Here is a 20551-nt window from a genome sequence, read left to right as displayed (position 1 = left end):
GTGACTCCTGCGATGACTCACTCCGCAAGTTATTATTGGACTATTCCACCCATGGCAAGAGGTCAGCCTAGTCATCTTGGGTCTCGGATGGAACGGTCGTTCGCTCTGTTTGTCCATTAGACTGGGGATGGTACGAAGAAGAAAAGTGCAATGATACCCCCAGCTGCTGGCAGAAGGCCCTCCAGAATTTAGAGATAAACTGCGAAACTCGATCCGACACGATGACTTGAGGTGCTCCATGAAGTCAGAACATTTCACGGATGAAGATCTCGGAAAGCTTGGCAGCATTAGGTAGTCCCTTCGGGGGGATGAAGTGAGCCTGTTTGGAAAAGCGATCTACGACCACCAGGATCATAGTCATACACTTAGATAGGGAAGCTCCACAACAAAGTCCATAGATATATGAGTCCATGGCCGATCCGGAATCAGAATAGGTTCTAATAACCCTATAGGTCGATTCCTGGGTGTTTTGGTCCGGGCGCACACAGGAAAAGCGACTACAAAGGCTTTAGCATCCTTCCGAAACCCAGGCCACCAAAAGTTTCGTTCCAGTAGTTTGATGGTCCTCCTTTCACCCCGATGACTGGAAGTTTTGGAACTATGTCCCCATTCCAATACCTTTTTTTGGAAGGCTGGTGAGATGAACAGGCGTCCTTCTGGAACCACGAGACCCTCTGGGATTGGGGTTTGATCCTGAACGATGTCGTCTAGGGAGTCAAAGGTAGCCGCAGAGATGATGCGTGAAGATGGAAGAATAGGTTCGTCGTGATCCTCCGCAGTATCATTGACCAAGAATTGACGAGAAAGAGCGTCCGCTTTCACATTTTTGTAACTTGGTAAGTAAGAGATGATGAAGTTAAAGCGAGAAAAGAATAACGCCCACCGCGCTTGTCGTGACACCAATTGGCGCGCTCCCTCAATGTACAAAAGGTTTTTGTGATCTGTGAGTATGGTCACTGGATTTTCTGTCCCTTCCAGCAAGTGCCTCCATTCCTGTAAAGCCATCTTTATGGCCAAAAGTTCCCAATTGCCCACATCGTAGTTCCGTTCGGCTGGGGAAAATCTTTTGGAGAAAAATGCACACGGGTGCAATCTGGCTTTAGGATTTCATTATCTTGTTTTGCTCAATGAATGATCCGGGTAAAAAGGTGTAAACTACCTGGTCTCCCGTGACAGTCATTGGTATCGTGGCATTAAATACCTCTGGACCCTGGTGTGTTTCCAAACACACACCATTATTACAGATACATGCCCTGTATATGTTACATGTGGACACCATATTCATATTGCACTTTAAATTATATTGTTTTATGCATATAAAAACCCCATGCATGTTACAAATTAACACCCACCATAATGTTTAAGCCTTATCTAGATTGTATGTAGATCAAGTAAACACGCTATCTGTACACGACACATCCATTTAGCTCTGTGGCTGGGGTAATTAATTAACCCCTTCAGTTTTTGGATGAGCAAACACACATACTCTTATTCCTTCAAATGTTGGGGATTTTTAACTCCATCCGTGGGATGGAAAGCCTTGCAGGCCCTTCCAACCTGTAACCCCCGCCTGGCACTGAAGAGGTTAAATATCTCCAATCCCATATATGCATCAAATAAGACTATATAAAATAATGGGGCGGATGAGTTTAACTGCTGGATGAGGTTGAAAAACATTGCATATCCATTGTATTTCCATACTGTATGCAGAAGCTGAAGTGTGTGGAAGAATAGTGAATGAGCCTTTAACCCCCTTTGTGCATTGAAGAGCAGCTTGTATATCCATCATAGTTTCACCCACACAAACTGAAGAATGTGGGCCAAAAAAAAAGTGAGTAATAAAGATGTTTGACAACACCAGGGGCAGTGGAGAATGCAAAACATTGCTTAATTGTCATCATGCATCATCATTTCAAACACACATCTGAAATACTATATAGCAAACAATGGTAGCTGGCAAATCCTTTCCCAATTGAGCGATTCAGGGGATTGCTGTGCAGACACCTACAGCAGAGGTTAAACATTTCCATTCATTAATATTCCTTCCCCCTACCAGCATTCTGGAGACAAAATCCTCCTATCCTTTTGATCTTGGTATGCATGTGAAATCTGTTTCAGGCTGCTCATCCAGCAGTTGATCTGTATCACACCATCACCTCTGAGATATAGGACAGTGTAGGTACCTAAAAATAGACACACACTCACACACACACACACAAAGGCAACCTTGAAGCCACAGCAGGATGAATGAGAGAGAAAAGCAGTAAGCTTGGTTTCCTCTACAGTCTGTGGACCTGTTACATGCTTCTGCTGAAACCAAGAGACTGAATTAAATATAAAAAGACTCAGCATGTGAGGACTAGATGTTAGGTCCTCATTCTGCTATAGGGCAGGGCGCCACCTATCTTTAAACCATATTATTATCTGCAGGAATCAGATACATAGTGGGGTGGGGGGATTAGAATAATTCAACCTGCATGCATAGGAGGTGATGTTGGATGGACCATGTCACTATTAACAAGTGACCAGCTTCAAATCCAGATGCTCTACCTCTTGGTCCATATGGATGCTCATCAAGGAGCCACTAATGTTAACCCGACATTGCAGTTCATTCTACAAGGATACTATTGGATCTCCTGTTAATGAAGCTGGGGAAAATAGATTAGATGGGTCCCAGATATTGAGACTCCTTCATAAGGTAAGAGGATTTTATATCCAAATAAGGGATAGCTTGAAGTGACTTTTGTTTTATTGCCCATGACAGATGAGAGCTGACATCTCCAATTTCCAGATGAAAGATTGCATAGGTGGGAGCAGCAGAGGGGACCCTCAAACCGATCATTTCTCTCTGAACTGCTGCTGAACATTTCCTAACATGTGAAACAGAGTGAGGGAAAAGACAGGCAGCGTGCAAACTGAGGGCTGGGAGTGAAGACTTGTGTATAATTATTAGCAACATGATTCAGATCTTGTTTTGAAATATATAGTACAGTACTTTTAATTCAGATCTGCAGGATATTACACGGATCAGAAGACGATGAATATAATCTGGAATTGGACTAGGTGGTGTTTCCAGTAAAATGAACCTGCAAATCTTACAGATCATCAGTACAATGTTCTAAAAGTGGGATTAAAGGTTTTTATTTTTATATATATGTATCTTAAAAAAAAAGGAAAGCATGGTGGATTTTTATGGGAAGCAAGTCCTGATCTTTATGAAAAGGAGTTACAACATTTCGCCCTCTTGAAGATGTAATAGAATGGACATCTCTGTGGGTAACTTTTCAATACACTTTCCAATGCTGAGCTGTATTAGCATGCAGTGTCAGATGTGTTGTGTATTTAATGATTTCATTTGCTGGTGTCTCTGTTAGCTCACATAGTATCTCTCCTGTTTTACAGCAAGCTTCACTGGGGCTGAGAGAGAGGGGCAGACTCCGAGCTCTAGTAGCCAGCCCTGCAACATCTCACACGCTGGGTACCATATTTCCAGCAGCAAGGGGCAAAGATCCTATTTGGATTTGATGAGATCAACCTCTATGTGACAAAGGCACAAGTACTGTACTGTACACCTTGGGCAACAGAATACTGAACAGTGGGAGGTGGGGCACCTCTTCCTTGCACTTTTCTCTTTGCTGATTTCTCCTCCTGATTACTTCTTGGCTGATTTTTCCATTTGCCGAAGAAAGGGAATAAAGCATCCTGCCTTTTGCAACCTTTTGATTTCTGGAGGGTCTCTGTAAGGGATGTCTGCCTTTACTCCTTAAGGTAAGTGTGCAATGATCATTATATTCCCATGCTACCAGTTGATTGTGCATGTGGGGGAAGTTTAAAGGTGTTTATTCTAAGCCTGTTGCTATAGGATCACCATCACACTGTGATTTGCCTTTCAGATCTGCTTAGCAATCAGTGGCACAACATTTTGTTTTTCTTTTGGCAACCGTTCTTATTGCATGTAAAGACTATCAGCAAACCCACATACATGTACTGTAGTCCTCAAAATATTCATTTGCCCATGAACATTTAAAATAAAATACATGCAGTAAATGGGCAGAGCACAATGAAAAAGTGTAGGTAGCGCATAATGTACAAAATAAATGATTGTATGGTGCACATACGTAATTAACCCCTGCAGTGCCAGGGGCCTGTTGCATACGCCAAGCGACACATTGCAGTTCCATGGTTTGGGTTCAATCAGTAGGATTAAGTCATGATTTGCTTATTTGGTTTTATATTTCCATTTAGGATTTGCTGAGAAGGAGGACAAAAGATTTAGCCTCATCCCCTCTTTGATAAAAGAGTATAAAGAGCCATTTAATAAGATTGTCATCATGTACAGAAGTTAATGACATGTAAATTACTATGTGTCCCAGTCTCCTTTGTTCACAACAATGCTTTGCATTATAATAATGCTTTATTTTGCTCTTGCATGGCACTGGCAGTGTACTTAGCGCTGTACATAGAATTTAACAGGCACAATGAGTATATCATCATATCATATTCATATAAAGTTAGTGTGTGGGTCTTTAAATATGAATGTGATCCTGCTACGAGCAGCAGTTCATAGACAAAACAGCATTGAAATGGGTATTTCCAAGCATCAATCAAAATCTCTTTGCTAATCGTTTTACATTCAGGTTTGATGCTATCCTGTATGAAGCTTCATTTACATTACGTTGCCAAAATGCATATAATTTCCTTTATTAACTTGTTAGCGATCATTGAGTTTTGTAATGCAGATGGCTTGATGAGTAACCAATAATGTTTTGGCACACCCATAAATAAATGCATATGTTCTTTGACAGCAAACATAGTAATAGGACATCAGTAATCGCCTGATTTAAAGCGAAAAGTTTAGAAGTTATAACAATTCCCAGTGGAATTTCACTAACTAATTAACACAACCACCTCAGTCCTTTTATTTTTAAAGGGAGAAAGCCAGTAGATTCTTTTATATTTTTTTAGCACTGGTGATGGCATCAGGAGGAGAAGAGGAGAAGAGGTGGAGTGAGATGTGGGAGTCACTAAATGATAATGAACAATGTTCCAAACCATAATGAAGACTCTGAACTCTTCCGCCCCCTCCTTCTCTCCCCATTACATCACCAGATCATTCCCATGACTTCATCTGCAACAGTACTGTGGGATATGTGATGTCACTGAAAAGCAACAGGCCAGAATAGTTACAGGCCAGAGGCTCCGTGCACTCCTCATTCTTTTACACAATCCAGCTAGTCTGATGTAACATGTTAACCCTTCCTCTGCCAGAGGGGACAGCAACGCTATGCTCTGGTATCAGAGAGGATAGAGTTATGGTAGTATGTGAACTCTGTGTGAGACACTAAACCTTGAAAATGCAGTGCTATCTAATCTGATGTGTATGTGTGAGTATACATATTATTTGTTTTGTGTGTGTGTGTGTGTGTGTGTGTGTGTGTGTGTGTGTGTGTGTGTGTGTGTGTGTGTGTGTGTGTGTGTGTGTGTGTGTGTGTGTGTGTGTGTGTGTGTGTGTACACAGACACACATGCTTTTAGGGTGCTAAAACCCTAAGCATAAGGAAATAATTTCTCCCCCCTAGCAGTCAGTGTCCAGCCCCATTCCTGATCTCTTACTTTACTGTTAAGCTTCCACTGAGGAGAAATATTGACACTAGATATATTCCTCGCAGGGCCTCTTAAAATGGCCACTATTTCTGCTTGATAACACTACTCTGACCGGTGTAACTTTGCTGCACTTTTTTTTCTAATTTTAGCCCTTAACTCAAGCAGTACTCATATAATATGTATGTATGTATGTCTTTATTTATATAGCGCCATTAATGTACATAGCGCTTCACAGTAGTAATACACGTGACAATCATATAGATAGCAAATAACTACAAATAACACATCATGGGAATAAGTGCATCAGACATAAAAGTAACATTGTGGAAGAGGAGTCCCTGCTCCGAAGACCTTGTAATCTATTTGGTATGGAGAACATTCCATAGTATTTATTCTTCAAAGTTTGACATTGGGGCCTAAATTTGAAAGCTGTTACACATTTCAAACAACCATCAAAATTGAACATATGGTGTTAAATGCCTAACTGCTTTCACTATGTTGTAACCTTAATATGAGCGCTCAGTGGGATTTAAGCTTTAATTTCCCCTTTTTGGAGTCACGACTGAAAACCATAATGTTCTTTTAACATAGTGTGAGTCAATGTACTTTCCAACGTTGACATCTGTATATCTCTAGTATAGCACATTTGCTAGATAATACAATACAGTGAAATATGGATCAGCGTCCTTCCATGTGTGTGTATATGTGTGTGTGTGTGTATATATATATATATATATATATATATATATATATATATATATATATATATATAATCTCCACCCCCAGGGGCCCTACCTGTGCAGCGGGGCCTTACCCAGTGGCAGCGGGAGCCCACAAAGGCAGCAATTGCGGAAGTTGGGCATGACATCCATTGTGGCCTAACATCCGTGTTGGGGACGCCTGGGTGGGCTCCTGTCGCCAGGTAATGCCCCACTGCACAGGTAGGGCCTCAGGGGAGGGAGGCGAGAGAGGGGACTCTGTAGAAATGCGGGAACAGTGGTACGACGGGTGGTAGTGTGGGTGAATGGGCCCCTAACAGTCGGGCCCTTTCTTATATATATACACACAATATATACACACGTTTGCAAAACTACTGCTGAAATACCTCTGTTTGACTCCATTTTAAACAATGTAGCAAAAGGGAACAATGTCTGTTTCACTTCATTATACAGTGTGTTCCAAACTAAGACATGAGTTTACTTCCAGTGAAAACAGAATGTCCTTATTATACATTATGTAGCAAAGAGGTCATTCTGCAGTGTTGCAGATAGCGGTTTGCTGCCTGCAGATGGAATTAATAAAGACTTCGTTGTTGGAACCCAGAAATATCTCAGAGGTTTAGAGGTACAGACCAACTATTGACAACATCACAAACGGATCATCTGCCTTGGAAAAGAGACAATGAGCTCCTTTAGTTTTCAGATATTCTCACCCAGAAAGGAATCCAATACTTCCAAAATGTCAACGCCACGGCTGTGAAACCCCATTAGCTGTATCTAAATGACACCCCCTTGATCTGCAGTTCTAATCAGAAGACAGGTAAGGTTTCAATGTGTTAACCATAAACCATTAGGGCCTTAAAGCCCATAAGGATTTTTAGCCACATATGGTCAGAAGTAAACAGTATTATCCAGTATTATGTTAGTGAGGGACACCTTTTAGCAAATCTTTTTATGCTTTCTACAGTGATCCTAACTTCTCCTATTATAGTGCAGCCCTTTGGATTGTATAGAGAGGGGATGCTAGATTACAAAGGATGATCCACTGCAGGGGACTAAACTCCAGTCCTCAAGCCCCCCTAACAGGTCAGGTTTTCAGGATATACCAGCTTCAGCACAGGTGGCTCAATCAAAGGCTCACTTGAAGATTGAGCCACCTGTGCTGAAGCAGGGATATCCTGAAAACCTGACCTGTTGGGGGGGGGGGGGAACGTGAGCACTAGGGTTGAGCACCCCTGGTCTAATGCTTAAATGCATGTTATTGTGGTTTATAGCAGAGGTTCTGAACTCCAGTCCTCAAGACCCACAACAGGTCAACTTTTAAGGATATCTTCGACTGAGCCACTGATTGAGCCACCTGTGCTGAAGCAGGGAACCACTTGTGCTGAAGCAGGGATATCCTAAAAACCTAACCTGTTGGGGGCCCTTGAGGATTGGAGTTGAGAACCCCTGGTTTGTAGGGATTCTTAATAACATTATTGTTGGAAAGGGAAGCAGTAACACAGATGCAATGCTCTGCAGTAATCACATTAAAGGAGAATTGAGTGCGGTACTAAAATTATTTTCTTATACTACAGTTGTACATAGTGTTGTCCATCACAAAACCCTAGGCTGGAGATCTTACAATCTATTTTTTGCTGCCTGGAGGATAAAATAGCTGACACTGATATTTGAGCTGGGTTCACCCACGTCACAGGCAATAATATTACCACTGTACTATTCCTCCAGCTTAAAAGGCTCACTGAAGGGAAGCAGTGATTGGTAGATTTTTTTCCCGAATGTTCTCCCAACTGAGCAATTTCAGAGCAGAAAAATAAAGGCGATCTTCCATATTATAGCACTAATACTCCATACCAGTGCTTGGACAATGGTACCATGTCAGACCACTAAATAAATTAAAGAAATGCAAGATAAAGATGATACCGTTGAATGGCTAACTGATATTGCAAGAGAAAAGCAAGCTTTTCGGAAAAACCCTCCAACTGCACCTGCTGAGCAGGTACACTGCATGTTTTATGTTCCGAGACCAGCTGCACCTATTAAACAGAAAGGGGTTGGAGTGTGATAAGCTGTATAGGTTAGAGCAAGGGTGCTCAACTCCAGTCCTCAAGACCCCCCAAAAGGTCATTTTCAGGATATTCCTGCTTCAACACAGGAGGCTCAACCAGTCTCTGCTTCAGTTCAGGTGGCTCAATCAGAGGCTCGGTCTTTGACTGAGCCTCTGATTGAGCAATCTGTGCTGAAGCAGGGATATCCAGAAAACCTGACCTGTTGTGGGGGCTTGATGACTGCAGTTGAGCACCCCTGGTTTAGGGGACCTCTATGGGACCTGCTTGGAAGTACCTCCACCCAGCATGCGTAGAGGATCTATAGTGATACTTATTGTGGTGTGCAAAATGTTGGGGGGTCTGTTTCAGGACCCTTAAATACTTGCATGAAGTGGGCTGGAGAGCTTGTAACATCAGTTGTAACATCAGTTCTCTTGTAACATCAGTTCCACGTGATGCTCAATAAAAAGCAGACAGGTTCACCTCTGCCAGGAACTCTGTGTTTGACGTAGGCTGATTGCAGTGTACAGCTCAATATACCACTCACAGGGGGGGGTAGGCGGAGACCCCTAATAATCATCATGAGAATCTTGTGGAACGGATTTAAAAGCAGCAAATCCCCCCAGAAGCCAATGAGTTTAACTCATAATCTTAGTATCTTGCCCCTGAGCAGGTCCTGCTCGCTTATTTTTCTAGTGTTAGAAATCATGATTTTCTAGCATCTGGGTTACCATGGTAACCTTTCGACTGCACTGGGCTCTGGGGAGAGCTCCATTTTGACCTCCAGACACTTCATATTTCAAATGCTTATATCTCCTGAAAGAAGCATCAGAATTACAAAATAAAAACCACTTTGGAAAGACAAGTAAGTAAAAAGGCGAGAAGTGAGAATTGCAGCTTTAAAGCGATGGTCATTGTCACAGGAGACCAGGCAAAATACACCTTTATACTGGGATCATATCATTGAGCAAAGCCAATAAGTAAAATAAATTGTAATTTATTCCATAGAAACAGACAAACACACATTGAATTACAATAGACAGAAAAAGATACACTTACTGGGGGTCTGGGGTTGACAAACTGACTTTCTTAGTTGAAATAAAGTCTTTAAAACAGTCCAGTGCTGAAGTGGGAACTTGGAAACATTCCGGTTTAAAAAGTCCTGCAGCCTTCCTCCTTGTAATCGCAGCAAGGCGTCCCTGGGCCCGGTCCGACCCATTCTTGCCCTTATGGCAAATTGGACTTCTGGAATCTTAGCACAACATAGAACCACATAGGAACACATGGAACACCCAAGAAAGAACAACAGCAAAGAGAGTTCTGGGAGGACGACTAGCTGTCTTATACACTTCGGGACAGGCAGTCACACAGCTTGCCCTCCAACCAGTGGCGTGGGAATTTCATCCCTGGCCACTCACACACTTTGCCAGGTTTGTGTAAGCTATAACCTCTGGCTTCAGAACAGTGAGAGAGCATGTGCACAAAACGCCATCTTGCCCACTCACTATTCAAAAAACCCCACCGGCTCAATGCCACTAATTCTGGACTAGGCCACATGGACCCTTTGAGCTGAGGATGGCGGTGCTCCATTTAGCCCTCCTTGCTAACAAATACTTTACACCTCTAGCATCTCTGAGGCTTTCAAGTCCTGGCTTTCTCCCAGACGCATAGGCACCGAGCCTGGTAGCCATGACTTCGAAATCCCACAGTTAATTTACAGGTTACCAGTTCATATACCTATTAAATATAACTCTTTAATAAAATATACTGTGTTCTGTCTTATGTGTGGTAATATATGTCTTTGTTCTGGTGTCAGGGATGGAGTGAGGGTATAATTCACCTTCCCTCATTAGCCTCATTCTTGGCACACATTAGAAAAATAACTTTTAAAACTTTTACACACTGCAAACATGCTCAGCTTTATCACCTAGCTGGAGCACCCCCTGAACCCCTGTACTCAGCTCAGGGTACCTGGACATATATTTGGGTACCTCTGCTATACTGGGGAGCCCCTGCTACACTAAGGACTCCATGTATACCTGCAGATATCTTTTAACCCCTTCATACCCATGTACCTTGTCTGAACGATGCTGCAGCAGGGATCTTGGCGGTGAGTTGCAAGAACGCTTTTCATGGTAGGGTTTTGACCGGATCACTGCGCTTCAATGTAGCCGGGAATCTAACCTGAATCCTGGGTACATTTTTTGGGTCTCCAGAAACTTTGGAACCCCGCTACATAGACGCAATCTGAACGAAGTTTCTCCGTCAAACCTACCCTGAAACTCCCAGCCTAGAAATCTCCCGGTCCCAGCGCCCCAGGAAAGGCAAAACACACAGAAATCTTTAATGTCGCATAATTTGCACACAGTCACAGTAATGCATTTAGGACATCTGGGTCCAAGAGCTGACACGCTAGGACACCAACACAGGGATCAGGGGTAACCAAGTGGACTTGACCTTTATTGATGAGCCTGGTTAACCCCTTCACCGTCACAGTCATGTAATTTAAGACAGCGCTGTAAGGTCTCCCCTATAAGCTGTCACTTATAACTACTAGTTACATCATTATTTGCTTATGAATACATTGATTTGCAGGCCCTTGGCAGCAACGGAGTAACTAAATATATATATATATATATATATATATATATATATATATATATATATATAATACATATACACCACAGACCTTGGATAGTCGGCTACCTGTTTTCTTTTAACGCCTTGAATGTGCCATGCAACCTGAATCGTACCCTTATTAAATATTAACATATTACTCTGCGCTAACATGTCACACAATAGATTCTCGAAGCTATCAGAGATTAAAATGTTGCCTATGATGTGCAGGGCCTTTGTTCCCATTACGGGTTAAATAAATAACCTCCAGCTTGTGTATACAGTACAAGCCCCGGTGCTCGGCTAATTCGAGCACTTTTTTGTGATTTGGAACATAAAGTGATTACATCTGTTGTTTTAAGGTCCTCAGTGTGGTGTTAGAAGAGGGGTTTGAGTTGGGGGGGTGAGGGTGAGTGGAGAGGGAGAGAGGGAGAGAGAGGGAGGGGGATAGGAGGGGAAGGGAGAGGCATACCTGGCCTTATAAAAAAGAAAAAATGTATTAAAGACTGTCAACGTTTCAGCTCCCACATGTGCCTTTCTCAAGACAAAGTCCCTAAACACAACTTGTGTCTTTGTCTTGAGAAAGGCACATGTGGGAGCTGAAACGTTGACATTCTGTAATAAATGTTTTCTTTTTTATAAGGCCAGGTGTGCCTGTTTCTCTATTTACTTTATCTACTGATCTTCAGCAGTTTGCACCCAGGCAAATTCTGAAGTGTAAATATTTCAGACTGAACTCTGATGAATAGGACAAAGCACTGGGAAATGATGATCAAAAAAATATATATTGTTGTCCATACCAAAAACAATGTTTCGGTGTACTAAGGCCTGGGACATGGTGCAGGGAGCGGCGCTGGGCAGCGCTGACGCTCATGCCCTCCTGCTCAGACAGGAGATTTTTCTTATCCCTGCATGAGCGTCAGCGAGCGCGCTTGTGTGCCGGGTGGGAGGCTTTCGGGAGGCGGGCCTGGAGGCGGAGCGGGAGGCGGGGCTAGCGCGCCACGTCACGGCGCCGACGTCACGAACTGCCATTGGCTTCTGGAAATCACGTGACCGGCCCTGCCCTTCCCTCAGCAGGAAAACTTAAATTGGCTTGCCGGCTGAAGTTCCACACGCCTCCGCGCACCTGCGGAAGCATGCTGAAGCATGCGGAAGTGCCGTCTAAAGCCGCGCTGATAGGGATAATGTTTCCCCTCAACGCGGCTCAGCGTGCCTCAGCACGGTCTTTTTGACCATGTCCGAGGCCTAAGGCAGGGGTGCGCAATCTGGGGGCTGCGGCGCTTAAGGAGGCCCCACTCTCTTCCCCACAACATTTAAATAAAATGCTGGGGGAGCGCAGCCTGCGGCTTCTGGCGATGTGCCGCCATGACAACGCAGTCAAATGGCAACGCTTTGCCATGACAACGCAATGTCACATGACGTTGTGCCGTCAAATGATGTCGCCGATGCCGGAGAAAAAGTAAGGGGTGGGGTTGGGGGGCGTGAGCAGGGGGGCAGAGCAGGCAGGGGGCGTAAACAAAAAAGGTTGCGCACCAATGCACTAAGGGACTTTCCTTAGGGCAGTAAGTGTGCGTGTGTCTGTGTCTGTGTGTGTCATGGTTCCCCCATATAACACATCACATCCCATTAAATCACAGAGTTTTCAGAGAATTCAGTTGCAGTGTTGGTGCTGACTATGACAACATTGGACACCATACTGTATGCATAAAAAATATATATCTTACATATAGGAAAAAGGAACCGGCTACATAAACCTATTACCAGAGAAATTAAAGAGACAAAAAAATGGCTTCGATTCTTCATCATTCAGCATCTCCTAGAAGCTCCTCCTCTGTCTCTTTCATAAGATGGCAAGTGTATGGCCCTTTTATGTGGGATGCAGTTTGAACCCTAGTACTGGACTGTGTTGCAGTTTGGTAAGAAGCCATCAAAAGAAAAGCTTCAATGTAGGCTGCTGAATTCCCAACCTCCTCCTGTGACACCATGCCAAGAGACCTGTTTCTTTTAGTATAGGCTGTGTACACTACTAAGATGCATACTGTATGAAGACATCAGGGTGCTCAAAGAGATGGGCAATGCACCTCCTTGCCAGAATCAGGATCCACATTAAGACCCTTATTCAATAAGGTCTGAATGACTCATCGACTTAAATGGCAGTTTGGAAAGGCATTGGATCTTATTAAATAATGGTCTAGTCTCCAGATAGAAAAGAGCATCATAAACAATGTATTATAACAGAGAAATGCCCTGATGAAAGCCACTTGAGGGCAGAATGCTGGCTACTTATGTTTAGATAAACAATAGATGACCTTTACTATACGAGTGCCTGGAGATTGGGGACACTTGCTATTAGTAGTCCTGTCGGATCCCATTCAAAACACCAGAACTAGCGCCACCTTCCCTGGTGTTAATAAGTGAGGCTGAGGTTGTACGTGTCCTTTAACCTCCTTGCTTCCAGAATGTCTTGCAAAGCCTCTCTGGCAGCAGAAAGGGGTAGGCTGAGAAAGCTACACAATGGGTCAGTGATGTCTGAGACCACCGCAATACTAAAATATTACAGCAAATTGCTGAAAATGGTGTGTACCCCAATTGACAAAACAGAAGCATAATAAAACGGGAACAAGGATATGAGAGGAAAGGAAAAAAAAGGCAGAAACAGATTTAATTTTCGAGTAAAGTGTCCAGTTTTGCTATGTAAAATAGTTCACTGCAGGGTGTAGCAACCTTTTGCTACCTGCTGATAGGATTAATGCTGCCTTCCTCTCATGCAATAATATAGCGTGTAGCATGGGATTACTCAGATGTACTGTAGTGAAGTCTTACATTCTCAAATACAAACATCATCAGTATAAAACAGAGGGGTTATAGCTCCAGACCTAAATGCAAAGAGTGTCTGCAAATCCAGACCCAAAGAGCTTACAGTACCAGCTGAGCAACATTTGCTCATTAGTATTCTAATCATTCTTTTATTCAAGCAGTCAATTCTCCAACCTGAGTTTCAAAGTATATACTGTACTGTAATTTCCTACAAAATCCACAGGAGATCTTCAGACAATACTATAATATTTAAAAGCAACCTGTAGTCATCTGCTGTGACCCCTGAAAATGAACTGAATAAATCAATACATTTTTAAGGTCATTGATTGAAGATCTCTTGTGAATGTTCCAAGAAGTGGTGAACTTAAGTTAGGAATGGCACTGAGTTTCTGTATACTGTATATTACTGTATTTTGTTTTCTTAGTAGCATAACTCCTTGTATGCATGTCATATCTGACTGCAAATGTGTTGTTCCTTGGCATTAACTTTTATTGTTTCTTTGCAGATGGTCTTGATCTGAAGTCAAACTGGTTTTAAAAGTACTCAATCTGCCTACCGGACCTGGCGGCCTCATGGCTTCCGGGGTCGCAGCATGGCTGCCCTTCGCAAGGGCGGCAGCCATCGGGTGGATGCCAGTGGCCAACTGCTCCATGCCGCTGGCACCTGCCGACAAGAATAAAAGACAGGACGAGTTAATGATTCTTAATGTCAGTGGGCGGCGTTTCCAGACCTGGAGAACTACCCTGGAAAGGTACCCGGATACGCTTCTCGGAAGCACTGAGAAGGAATTCTTCTTCAATGAGGAGACCAAGGAGTACTTTTTTGACCGCGATCCTGAAGTATTCAGGAGCATCCTAAATTTTTACAGAACTGGCAAGCTGCACTACCCCAGGTATGAATGCATCTCCGCCTACGATGAAGAACTGTCTTTCTACGGAATCTTGCCCGAGATCATTGGGGACTGCTGCTACGAAGAGTACAAAGACCGGAAAAGAGAGAACATAGAGAGGTTGATGGATGACAATGAATATGAGAATAGGCAAGAAGCATTGCCCCTCCTTTCCTTACGTGAAACAATGTGGCGAGCCTTCGAAAACCCCCATACCAGCACTTTAGCCTTAGTCTTCTACTATGTGACTGGCTTCTTTATCGCGGTGTCAGTCATCACCAACGTGGTGGAGACTGTTCCATGTGGCACCGTGCCTGGAAACAAGGAACTTCCCTGTGGCGAAAGGTTTTCCATAGCCTTTTTCTGCCTGGACACTGCCTGCGTCATGATTTTCACAGTCGAGTACCTCTTGAGACTCTTTGCAGCCCCGAGTCGCTACAGGTTCATGCGAAGTGTTATGAGCATCATTGACGTGGTGGCCATCATGCCATACTATATCGGCTTGGTGATGACCAACAATGAGGACGTAAGCGGCGCCTTCGTCACCCTCCGGGTTTTCAGGGTCTTCAGGATTTTCAAGTTTTCCCGCCACTCACAGGGCTTGCGGATCCTCGGATACACCCTGAAAAGCTGTGCCTCTGAACTTGGATTCCTCCTCTTCTCCCTCACCATGGCAATTATTATCTTTGCCACTGTGATGTTTTATGCCGAGAAAGGGTCATCATCCAGCAAGTTCACTAGCATCCCTGCCTCCTTTTGGTACACCATCGTTACCATGACAACCCTCGGGTGAGTGTTCCACTTATTACAGTACGTTCGTTCAACATAAGAATAAGAACATCAATGCAGCCCGGGAACTCTTCATTTATTTCCTTCAGGTAGATTTCCATTCTTGTACAATGACATTTAATGACACACCCTCGGGATTTCAAATGCATTTCCTTTTTTTGCTAAGCTGTTTACGCAGACACACAAAATCAATTAGGCCAGATAGTCCCGTAGTAAAACAACAGATTATAATTATGCTTTATCTTCATGTGCACCTTATTTCTACCTGCTTCCTTGATTAGCTGGCTGTTGATGAGAAGGTGACTTTTTATATTACGTCTGGCAGGTCTGTGTGCGCATAAAATAGTATGTTATTAACGATAATGAGAGACAACTAGTGTGATGAAGATTCTTCTACTGCACATGTAAAGTACAGATGTGCGATATTTTCACAGCACTTTCTGATCCAGGCCAAAGTGACCTTTGGTTGACAAAGCTCACAACATTGACCCAGAGAGTCCTGTTTATTAGAGTAACCATTGGCTTATATAGCTCCCAAAACACTCCTCTATGCTAAGTGTGCTCAACTCCAGTCCTCAAGACAACCTAACAGGTCAGGTTTTATTGATATCCCAGCTTCAGCACAGGCGGCTCAATCATTGGCTCAGTCTTCAACTCTCTCCGGCTTTTCCAATGAGCCACTGATTGAGCCACCTGTGCTGAAGCTGGGATATCTTAAAACCCTGGTCTGTTGGGGGGTCTTGAGGACTAGAGATGAACACCTCTGGTCTATACAACCGTGGAGAACTAGCTGTGGACAAGCCCAAGATGCCCAGGCTAATTTGCCTATTTAAAATCGACACGTCTCCCCGGTATCTCAGATATGTTATCTCTTTCTCTGTCTCCTGCAGCATCTCTGACTGATGTTATTACTATTTTAGCTCTGTAAAACTTTTGCGAAACATCTCGCATAACGGCAACATTTAAATAAAAATCAACTGGTGAACAATTTTGCCAGCACAGTTGGGACAATCTCGCACATCTCTAAAGCAGAATAAGGTGGAGGAATAAGCTGCACACCATATCCATTATAGCTTGGTATTCTGGTCTCTGCTGAGCTTTTAACTGGTGCTGTTTGTGATGTATAATCCTTTTTTTGTGCCCTTCCTTGCAGTATGGCGTGCTAGCGACATCACTTGTACACATGAGTAGCTATACAACATTTGACCCAATTTTCGAGGGTCAGGCATCGCTTTGCACTGAGAAGTCGGCAATGAGAAAAGGAAATGATTGAAGGCAAATTGTGCTTTAAAACAGACCCAGTCTTTAAACACAAGTGACTTGTAAAGCATACAAATATATACTGCTCTAAAAATGCACGTTTTAAAGCATACAACATGTTCATTTGGTTCTTTTCTCTAGCCTAGCCCAAGTAATGCAATTGATTCCTAGAAATGAAGAATGACATCAGGAAGGTGGAGACGGTTGATATTGGCAATGTGCTTGTGTGTTCCTATCTCTCGCTCAGATACACTAAGCACCGATACTGTGTATCGCCGCCCTATCCGTTGTGAATTGCCCTCTATGTCAATGCCCGGTAACGCCAGCTCAATGTATGATACCGACGCTCATGAATTCCCGGTCTGCGTGTGTTCTTACATGTGTGTTTGTGAGTTTGAATGTGTATAGAGTACTGTACATAGATTATATGTGTGTTTGTGAGTATGAATGTGTATAGAGTACTGTACATAGATTATATGTGTGTTTGTGAGTATGAATGTGTATAGAGTACTGTACATAGATTATATGTGTGTTTGTTAGTATGAATGTGTATAGAGTACTGTACATAGATTATATGTGTGTTTGTGAGTATGAATGTGTATAGAGTACTGTACATAGATTATATGTGTGTTTGTGAGTATGAATGTGTATAGAGTACTGTACATAGATTATATGTGTGTTTGTGAGTATGAATGTGTATAGAGTACTGTACATAGATTATATGTGTGTTTGTGAGTATGAATGTGTATAGAGTACTGTACATAGATTATATGTGTTTGTGAGTATGAATGTGTATAGAGTACTGTACATAGATTATATGTGTGTTTGTGAGTATGAATGTGTATAGAGTACTGTACATAGATTATATGTGTGTTTGTGAGTATGAATGTGTATAGAGTACTGTACATAGATTATATGTGTGTTTGTGAGTATGAATGTGTATAGAGTACTGTACATAGATTATATGTGTGTTTGTGAGTATGAATGTGTATAGAGTACTGTACATAGATTATATGTGTGTTTGTGAGTATGAATGTGTATAGAGTACTGTACATAGATTATATGTGTGTTTGTGAGTATGAATGTGTATAGAGTACTGTACATAGATTATATGTGTGTTTGTGAGTATGAATGTGTATAGAGTACTGTACATAGATTATATGTGTGTTTGTGAGTATGAATGTGTACATAGATTATATGTGTGTTTGTGAGTATGAATGTGTATAGAGTACTGTACATAGATTATATGTGTGTTTGTGAGTATGAATGTGTATAGAGTACTGTACATAGATTATATGTGTGTTTGTGAGTATGAATGTGTATAGAGTACTGTACATAGATTATATGTGTGTTTGTGAGTATGAATGTGTATAGAGTACTGTACATAGATTATATGTGTGTTTGTGAGTATGAATGTGTATATAGAGTACTGTACATAGATTATATGTGTGTTTGTGAGTATGAATGTGTATATAGAGTACTGTACATAGATTATATGTGTGTTTGTGAGTATGAATGTGTATAGAGTACTGTACATAGATTATATGTGTGTTTGTGAGTATGAATGTGTATAGAGTACTGTACATAGATTATATGTGTGTTTGTGAGTATGAATGTGTATATAGAGTACTGTACATAGATTATATGTGTGTTTGTGAGTATGAATGTGTATAGAGTACTGTACATAGATTATATGTGTGTTTGTGAGTATGAATGTGTATAGAGTACTGTACATAGATTATATGTGTGTTTGTGAGTATGAATGTGTATAGAGTACTGTACATAGATTATATGTGTGTTTGTGAGTATGAATGTGTATAGAGTACTGTACATAGATTATATGTGTGTTTGTGAGTATGAATGTGTATAGAGTACTGTACATAGATTATATGTGTGTTTGTGAGTATGAATGTGTATATAGAGTACTGTACATAGATTATATGTGTGTTTGTGAGTATGAATGTGTATATAGAGTACTGTACATAGATTATATGTGTGTTTGTGAGTATGAATGTGTATAGAGTACTGTACATAGATTATATGTGTGTTTGTGAGTATGAATGTGTATAGAGTACTGTACATAGATTATATGTGTGTTTGTTAGTATGAATGTGTACATAGATTATATGTGTTTTCCAAAGAACCAAAGCAATAGATTTTGTCAATAAAAAAAGATGGAAAATATTCCATCAGAATAATCTAGAACACAGGTAAATGTAAAATGATTTACTTTTTTAATTATAATTTTGATTCTGCGCTTTTAATGCGTGCTTGCAATACACCTGCCTTAATGAAACATTCGTTTGAATTTTCACATCGCTTTGTCCATAGCTGTTCACAATTAAGGTGAGGCCATAACTCATGTTGGGGGAAAACCCCTACAACTCCTGCTCCAGGAAGCAGCACACTGCTTACAGTTTCAGTAACAGGTCACAGTGGGGCTTAGTAAAGAAAAAAAAAGTGCACTTCTGTGATGAAATTCAGACTAGAAAAAGCATTTTGATATGTCCCCGGTCGGAATGAGTTAGTGAAAATGACAACTTGCAAAAGTCAGATTTACAAGGTGTTTTTTATTTTAATATTTTTAAACCGCATGGCTAGATTGTCAATAAATTAAAAAAATTCACAAGTTTAGAATTTTCACAACAGTTGATTTTTTTATTTTTTATTATTGTTTATTTGTTTGTGAACTCTCCTATGGTCTCCATCCCACATATTTTCTGCACATTGGGGAGTTAGTTATTTGACATAGTATTATATTGTGATGTATCAAATTCTGTCATTGCGTATTTATATTCTGTCTTCTTGTCATCCATATTTTATTAGAAAACCCAGCGATCTTTGATATGTTGGAGCATGACTAAATTATGGAAGATTGGTAGTGTGACCAGGGTAATGCAGTTGATGTGGTCTACTTAGATTTTGCAAATGATTTTGATACGGTTCCACACAAGGGGTTGATGTACAAAATAAAGCAAATTGGACTCTGTAAAAATATATGCACCTGGATTGAAAACTCGTTAAAGGACAGACAGCAGAGGGTTGTCATAAATGGAACTTTTTCAGGTTGGGCTAAGGTCGTGAGTGGAGTACCTCAGAGATCGGTACTGTGACGCCTGCTTTTTAACTTATTTATTAATGACCTTGAGGTTGGCATAGAGAGCAGAGTCTCCATCTTTGCTGATGACTCTAAATTGTGTAAGGTAGTAGAATCAGAGCAGGATGTAATTTCTCTCCGGAAGAACTTGGAGAGACTGGAAACTTGGGCAGGTAAATAGCAGATGATGTTTAATACAGATAAATGTACGGTTATGCATTTGGGTAGCAATATAGTATGTAATGTAATGTAGTATGTAATGTAACATAGTGTGCGCGAGTGTGCGCGCGTCAATGATTATTGCCTGTGTGAGCCTGAAGTTGCTATAGTTGAGACATGCGCGAGCACGGCCGTAAGCATTGGCCCGGCAGATCTGAGGAAATACAAGAAATTTGTATTTTCGCGCTGTTGCCACGCCACGTGACGCTGTGGGCCAATCACAGTGCGGCCTAACGCTGTGATGTCATAGCCACGCCTCCTTGCAGCACACGTCACCGCTTGCCCTATAGACACTAAACGCACGTGCACACGCAACACCGTGTGCACCCCCGCACGCGCACTAGCGCGTACTATATTACAAGCCTAAAGAGACCACGTTCAGTTGAGGGTTCGCGTTTCATCATATCTACATAGTTACATAGTTACATAGTTACATAGTTACATAGTAGATGATGTTGAAAAAAGACATACGTCCATCAAGTTCAACCTATGC

At 41.9% G+C, this 20551-nt stretch overlaps 1 protein-coding gene across 3 annotated transcripts in view; it reads left to right on the top strand.

Moving 5' to 3' along the window:
- The first annotated feature begins 2183 nt into the window (after positions 1-2183).
- KCND3 (potassium voltage-gated channel subfamily D member 3) overlaps positions 2184-20551 on the top strand; it is a 271395-nt gene continuing 253027 nt past the window's right edge. The window contains exons 1-3 of one of the 3 annotated variants that reach the window (XM_075615266.1): positions 2184-2698; positions 3403-3768; positions 14310-15482. In XM_075615266.1, coding sequence (XP_075471381.1) covers positions 14377-15482 — 1106 coding nt within the window. In that variant the 5' untranslated portion in view covers positions 2184-2698; positions 3403-3768; positions 14310-14376. Of the gene's footprint in view, positions 3273-3402; positions 3769-14309; positions 15483-20551 lie in introns of all 3 variants that reach the window. The other 2 variants (XM_075615264.1, XM_075615265.1) reach the window with 2 other exon arrangements.

The sequence above is a fragment of the Ascaphus truei genome, chromosome 9, assembly GCF_040206685.1.
Source record: "Ascaphus truei isolate aAscTru1 chromosome 9, aAscTru1.hap1, whole genome shotgun sequence".
Classification (NCBI taxonomy): Eukaryota; Metazoa; Chordata; class Amphibia; order Anura; family Ascaphidae; genus Ascaphus; species Ascaphus truei.
Note: the sequence above shows the minus strand (reverse complement) of the source record. Positions and strands in the feature narration are given on the sequence as shown.